General features: G+C 45.5%; 1 protein-coding gene across 1 annotated transcript; it reads left to right on the top strand.

Annotated features, from left to right (window-relative positions):
- The first annotated feature begins 1,637 nt into the window (after positions 1-1,637).
- On the top strand, positions 1,638-5,516 carry LOC127196170 (C-X-C chemokine receptor type 2-like). The gene is made up of 2 exons (XM_051153721.1): positions 1,638-2,102; positions 4,349-5,516. The coding sequence occupies exon 2, from the start codon at positions 4,368-4,370 to the stop codon at positions 5,439-5,441; it is 1,074 nt and encodes a 357-aa protein (XP_051009678.1). The 5' UTR covers positions 1,638-2,102; positions 4,349-4,367; the 3' UTR covers positions 5,442-5,516.
- Positions 5,517-7,319: the final 1,803 nt, after the last annotated feature.

The raw sequence follows: 7,319 nt of genomic DNA, 5'->3' as shown, positions 1-7,319 counted from the left end.
TTTTTTTTTTTTTTTTTTTTTTTCATTTAGAGAGGTAAATAATAGGCTATGGCTACAATTCTGGGCGGGAAAGACCTGCAACAAACTAGTGTTTTCCAGGGGAGTGCCAAGACCCAGAGAGAGAGATGGTACTCTTACCCTGACCCTTGAGAGCAGGACCAAGATTATAACTTAACCTTTAATCCCAACACTCAGGAGGCAGAGGCAGAAGGATTTCTGAGTTTGAGGCCAGCCTGATCTACAGAGCAAGTTTCAGGACAGCCAAAGCTAGGCAGAGAACCCCTGTCTCAAAAAAAAAAAAAAAAAAAAAAAATCACCATAGTAGTAGTAGTAAAATTAAATTTACATTTAAAAAACAACAAAATATAAAGCTTTGATACAAGGTCTCATATGGCCTAACCTAGGCTACATAGTAAGCCAAAAACACAGAAGTAAGCAGTTAAGAAATGTTCAACCTGGGCTCCTTTCCACATCAGTGATAGTTGATTGTCAAGGACAAGGCAGATTCTACAGAGCCAGGAAACCTGAGGCTGGCTAGGATTCCACTCCTTGTGGTATCTGACAAAAGGACACTCAAGAACAGATTTTCAAATCCATTTAAAAATGTTTTCAGCCCAGTTCAGCTGTGTCACTCAAGGTAAATTGCTTAATCTCCTGGAACTTGGTTTCCTCATCCTGAATGTGCAGACTTCATAGGTTGAGGTGAGGGTTGAAAGATAAAAGAAATGGTAAAAAAAAAAAAAAAAAACCCTTTGCAAGCCAGTCAGTCACGGAGATGTGACTAATATGACTGTCATTATGTCATTATCCAGGTCAGAGGATGCAAAGGTGCTCATAGGAGTCCACCCTGCAAACTAGGGAGGCTTGCCACTCTCCCTGACTCAGATTGAGGGATGTGATGGGAGACTAGTCATCTATAGATACATTATCTTGATTCTAAGAATCATCATGGTACAAGCTAGCGCTGTATAGTGTGCATGCATATATGCATGCGTGTGTGCGTGCTTTAGAGACCAGATAAATACTAATGAGTGTTTGTTGAAGGTGAACTCAAAGATTATTTCCCTAGGGTAGACCATTTCAGCAAATGTGTGTGTGCTCTAGACTCTGGGATACAGGATAAGGTGAGATGATGGAATTTCAACGCCGTCCCCGGGTGTGCTTGGAGGGGAGCAGATAATGAATCTTCATGACTCTCCTTTTAGTAATCCCTGGTGTCAAGTTTTCAAAATGTGTCAGTACTGGGTTGAGATTTTTCTTTTTTTATCAAAAGGCTGTTTTCAAAGGAGAGGGTGTTGGCTGGCCCAGGGTGGGTCGGCGATGCCATGGGACTGAACTCCTCAACTCGATGTCAAATGTATGAGCCAAGAAAGCACAGAAACGCTGGAGATGTGGTCCGCACAGGTGGCTGGGGGAAAAGTAAAAGATAAGCGAGGAAGGGTGGGAACCCCATGTGGGGTGGGGGTGGGAGGGTGAGGGGTGGGCGGTGAAGCTGCTCGGAGGTACATAGCAAGGAGGGAAAGTCTGGGTACTTTTGAAGAGTTTAGGGTAGAGGGAGAAACAAACAGTATCCAGTCCAGCTAGGAGTGTGGCTCTCAGTGGTCAGTTCTGCTGCCTGCTGGAGCTGCCCCCCACTTGAACCAGAAAGAGCAAAGGCCTGAAGAGCAAGATAGAACCACCCAGAGTGGTGGGGCTGCTGGAGGAGGGAGAATCAGACCCCTCCACCCCCAGCTGCAGGAGCCCAGTAGTTTAGAGCCAGGAGCTTGGAGCCAGTAGCAAGGAAGAGGGCGGTGTGATCCTGAGCAAACCCCTTCCTCTGTCTGGGCCCACTTCCTCCCTCACAGAGACCTGGAAACACAGGCTAGAAAAGCTCAGTGGGTCACTTCCCAATATGAACTCTCTAAATCCATAGGATGACTCCACCCATTAGACGCTGGGCTGGGAATTGACACTTTAAAAAACCGTCTAGGGCATCCCACACCCTCAGGAGCTCCTCCCCTGCTTGAGCAAGCTAATCCACCCACCCCTCACTTCCTCTAGAGTGTTCTTACTGCCACTGCTGCCGACCTTAGGCGTCCTGCAGGTGAAAAGCCAGCATCCTGGTGAGTCTGGAACACCCCCTACCACCACCTAGAATTTCTCTCTCTGCCTGACCTCACCCAGCCTGACTGTAGGGTGTGGCCCCCCTCCCTGGCTGGACCTCTAAACATTAGGCCTCCTTACCACAGAGGGAGAACTTCTGATCCCCTCCCTGTACCCACCAAAAACTACTTAGAACTACTTGCAGCCAAGCCCCTACCTTCAGCCTGCCGTCTTCCCAAGTCTGCCTACCCTCCTTTGCCGGGACTACATTTGGATCTAGAGATGCACCAAGCCCCGAGAACTTCTACATCCCTACAGCTCGTAAGGACTGTATTTCTAAAGAAATGAGAATCGGGGTCACAGTACAGTGATTTGGTTATCTGTTGTTGGAAAGACTAACTGAAATGTTTGGGGCCTGAAAATCTCCCACATGTTTGAGGTGTGTTTTGTTTTGTATTGTTTTGTTTTGTGCTTCACTAATTCATCCCAGCCATAGTGTCTCTGGGCTAACGTGTGTTTCAAGGAACTGGTACTTCTGTTCAATCCTACTGGGCATGGAGGACACAACAGGGCACTCGGTTGAAGATGCCCAGTTTGCCATATTCCAGCAATAGCTATGTCATTAATGAGCAGCAAAAGACGGTGGGTCTCCAGCTTCCAAGCAATGAGACGGGGCTGTGCCCACACTGACTGAAAGATAAGTCAAGAACTTAGCTATATGGGATTGCAGCTCTGTGGTAGAATGTGCGCTTGGCATATGCAAGGCCAATCTTCAGGAGGAGTAATAAAGCAAACAGTGGTTAGCTAGTGAACATACTTAATAAGAAGTATGATCTTCCAACAATAAAAGCTCAAGACAATAAGTGAAGTTGATGAACAGGTAACATGTAATCCGGCTGCATCATGACCGCCCTGTGGTTGCGGAGTAGTTCCTCGACCTCTCTGGGTCTCATCGACCCACCAGGAAACACAAGCTAATCATACCACTTGTGATGACCAGGGGAGATCTTACACAAAGCAGATCTCAACTGTCATCTTCCATCCTTTTCTTGTCCCTTTTAGAGATGAGTCTGTTAAAACACAAGCATTGCTAGTCCCCCACCCTGGCCCTCTTCTCTGAGAGTCCACCTTCCACCCTGGCCTGTATGCCCCCTCCCCCTGTGGAACACTGTGCCTGCCCTTGCTGCCTCGTTTGCGGGAACTGCTCACAGCTCTGCATTTTACCTGGGTTCCAGGATTTATCTACCTACAAAATTCAGGCAGTCAAGCTTGGGGAGCAAGCACTTTTACCCAACAAGCTACTTCTCCAGCCTTGTTGTTTTGGTTTCGAATTTTGTTGCTGTTGCTGCTGCTGCTGCTGCTGCTGCTGCTGCTGCTGTTGCTGCTGCTGCTGTTGTTGTTGTGGATGGGGTCTCATATAGGCTACGCTAGACTTGAACTTGCTTTGTAGCCAAAGATGACTTTAAATTCCTGATCTTCCTTCCTCCACCTCCAGTGTGATGAGTGCTGGGACTGCAAGCATGTGGCATCCTACTTCATTTATTCAGTTCTAGGATTTTGTGCATGTGCAGCAAGCTCCACCTCCAGGACATTTTTGGTATTCTTTTTTTTTTTTTTTTTTTAATTTTTTTGTGTGTGTATGGGTGTTTCAACTGCAAATATGTATGTGTACCATATGTGTGCCTGATACCTGAGTAAGCCAGAAGATTCCTTGAAACTAGAATTACAGAAAGTTGTTAGCTTCAGGGTGTGTGCTGAAAATCAAACCTGAATCCACTGCAAGAGCAGCAAGTGCCCCTAACCACTGAGCCACCTCTCTTCAGCCCCATTTTTTTGTTATTCTTACTATTATTGCTTTAATATTTGCATTTGCTATGTAATGTTGTGTTTTCTCCAATTAACCTTCTAAATGTTTTATTAGCATATTTTAGTTATACATAATAATGGGCTTAATTATAATGTTTTCATACATGCCTACATATACAATGTATTTATATATCGAGTTTGAGACCAGTCAAGACCTTGTTTCCAAAAAATTGCCTTGAAGAGAACTGTAGTCTTTAAGCCCCGAATGTTTTATTCTTTATTTGTTACTATTTTGTCTCAAGTGTTTACTGATATTATTGACAAATGTGAAGGAAATAATGCTTCCCTTGTAATATGCAAGCCAATGCAACAAATCCTCATATCCCAGTCCCTTGGGTGAAAAGACAAAACTCAGGGTGACTTTGCTATATAGTAACCTTTCTCTCTCCTCTATTGACAGGATTAAGTTTACCTCAAAAATGGGAGAAATCAGGTTGGATAATTTCCAATTTGAAGATTTCATAAGTGGAGATATTGATAATTACAATTATAGCTCTATCCTGCCTCCTACTCTACTGGATGCTGCCCCATGCCACCCAGAGAGCCTAAATATTAACGGATATGCTGTGGTTATAATTTATATACTGGTGACTCTGCTGAGCCTTCTGGGAAATGCTCTGGTGATATTAGTTGTGTTATACAACCGGAGCACCAGCTCTGTCACTGATATCTACCTGCTAAACCTAGCCATTGCCGATCTGTTCTTTGCCCTGACCTTGCCTGTCTGGGCAGCATCGAAGGTATTGGGATGGATTTTTGGCTCAACCCTGTGCAAGCTATTCTCATTCATCAAGGAAGTTACCTTCTACAGCAGCGTTCTGCTACTAGCCTGTATCAGCATGGACCGCTACCTGGCCATCGTCCATGCCACAAGCACACTAATCCAGAAGAGACATTTGGTCAAGTTTGTATGCATAACCATGTGGGTGCTGTCAGTATTTTTGTCCCTGCCCAGCTTAATTATACGTAATACTTTTATGTACTCTTCTACTCTACACTGCTATGAAAATGTAGGTAAGGAGACATCGGAGTTGAGGGTGGTACTGCGCTTCCTGCCTCAGACCATCGGCTTCCTCCTGCCACTGCTGATCATGCTGTTCTGCTACGGGTTCACACTGCGCACACTCTTTAAGGCCCACATGGGGCAGAAGCACCGGGCCATGAGAGTCATTTTTGCTGTTGTGCTTGTCTTCCTACTCTGCTGGCTGCCCTACAACATAGTCCTTTTCACAGACACCCTCATGAGAACCAACAAGATTGAGGACAGCTGCGAGCGCCGGAATGAAATTGGCAGGGCCTTGACTGCTACTGAGATTCTTGGCTTCTTCCACAGCTGCCTTAACCCCATCATTTATGCCTTTATTGGCCAGAAATTTCGCCATGGACTCCTCAAGATCATGGCTACTTATGGCCTTGTCAGCAAGAAGTTCTTAGCCAAGGAAAGGCCTTCTTTTGTTGGCTCTTCTTCCCGGAATACCTCCACTACCCTCTGAGACTGCTCACCTAAACTGTGGCCCCTTGGGATTCCTTCTTGTCCTTTAGCATGACTCACATCCACAAACTGTGGTATTTGAATTGATGCACACACACACACACACACACACACACACACAGGAGAGAGGGGGGGGGGAGTTAGTTAGTTAGTTACAGGGAGACGGCACACTCTCACCAGAACCCCCACTGCAGAGTTCAGAACCACTACTCTGGCTGTTTATCCCCTTCCACATTGGTATGCCTATGGATACACTTAGTCCATCCTAATACTAGACCCCAAACACTCTTCTAAGATGCACAAGTTAAAATTACAGTGAGATGCTGCCTACTACCCATCAGAATAGCTATTGATAAAAGGAAGAGGTGGAGAGAAAAGAATAGCAAGTGCCTTTGAGGAAGTAGAGAAAGGGAACTTCTCACCTGACTGGTAGACGTGTACCATAGTAGCCCATGCACAGTGGGACATAGCGCAGCAGTTTCCTTAAAGCATTAAATATAGAATTGCCACATAATCCAGAAAGTACATCTCTAAGTAGGGTACCCAGATAGTGGAGTAGGAGCCCTCCATCCCCGACAGAGGTCTAGGGAGGGGAATAGGGCAGAAGAGAGAGGGATGGTGGAAATGGGAAGATAAGTGTGAGGGGATAACAATTGGGATGTGATTTGTGAATAAATTATATGTACATATATATATATATGTATATATATATATATATATAAAGAATTGAAGCAAGGGCGTTAAAATGAGGGCCATGTATTGTTCACTGGCAGGTGTTTACCTAACATTTCTGAGAACTCATGCTAGAACCCTAGCACCTTAACAAACAAACAAAAGCTAAGATGGTAGTTTTTGCTATTTATGTTTTACCTCAGTTTACCAGAAAAATAAAAATTTAAGTCTAAAATCATACTTTAACCACTGAACAATGCAGAACTGCCTACCTTATGATTTCTTATAAAGTGTGATCATTAAATGTCTTTTTTAAAAACATATAAGCCACTTGTAGTTGGTTATTTATTTCAATACTTCCAAGCAGATAGTGAACAAAAGTTCTGAGTGAGTTTGGTTGTTGTTTTAATTCTCATTCTCTCTCTCTCTCTCTCTCTCTCTCTCTCTCTCTCTCTCTCTCTCTCTCTCTCTCTGTGTGTGTGTGTGTGTGTGTGTGTGTGTGTGTGTGTGTGTGTGTACGTGCGCACGCGCGTGCGTGCATGCGTGCATGCATGTATAGGTCAGAGGACAACTTGTCAGAATATGTTCTCTCCTTCCATCATACAGCTAGGGTCCAACGGCTAGGTCACCAACCTCAGAAGCAAGGGCCCTTACTGGCTGAGCCACCTCACTGTCCCCCTGAATGAGGAGACAGATGCCTGTCTGCCTCCTTCATGCCCAGCCCAAGGCCCCTTTGGCTGAACATGATCCCAGGAAGAAGTGTGTACTGGATCCCTCTGGTGTTCCCAGGTCCTTGGTCATGACTGCACTTGAAAGCGTCGGGAACGGGCTTCAAAGGCGCAAAGGGTCAGAAGCTCACCTGTGAAGCTCCTTGGAGGAGCAGGGAGGCCAGGAGACTCCAGAAGCTCAGCAGGAGTTCCCATTGACTGTTCTTGTCCCCTCCCTCCTCCCCTTCCCAACACCCACCCTCATTCAAGGTGTAGCAAACAGGCGCTAGTTCAGAGTGGAGAAGTGATTTGTAGCCTGTCAGAGGAGACAGAATTTTAATCATTCTCTTTCCTTCCCGCCCCCCCAGGGGTGGGTGTGAGTTTGGGTTGGGTTGGCTTTTGAGACATTCTCATGTCTCCCAGGTGGGCCTGAAACTTGCTGTACAACTGGGGATGAAAATGATTAAAATATCTTCCTGCTTCCACCTCTCAGATGCTGG

Source organism: Acomys russatus, chromosome 12 (genome assembly GCF_903995435.1).
Source record: "Acomys russatus chromosome 12, mAcoRus1.1, whole genome shotgun sequence".
NCBI classification, from domain to species: Eukaryota; Metazoa; Chordata; class Mammalia; order Rodentia; family Muridae; genus Acomys; species Acomys russatus.
The sequence above is the reverse complement of the archived record's forward strand: the minus strand, read 5'-3'. Positions and strand labels throughout refer to the sequence as shown.

Bases quoted from the DNA above. Each gene is read 5' to 3' on its own strand.
- LOC127196170 (XM_051153721.1), top strand. From the start codon at position 4,368: ATGGGAGAAATCAGGTTGGATAATTTCCAATTTGAAGATTTCATAAGT.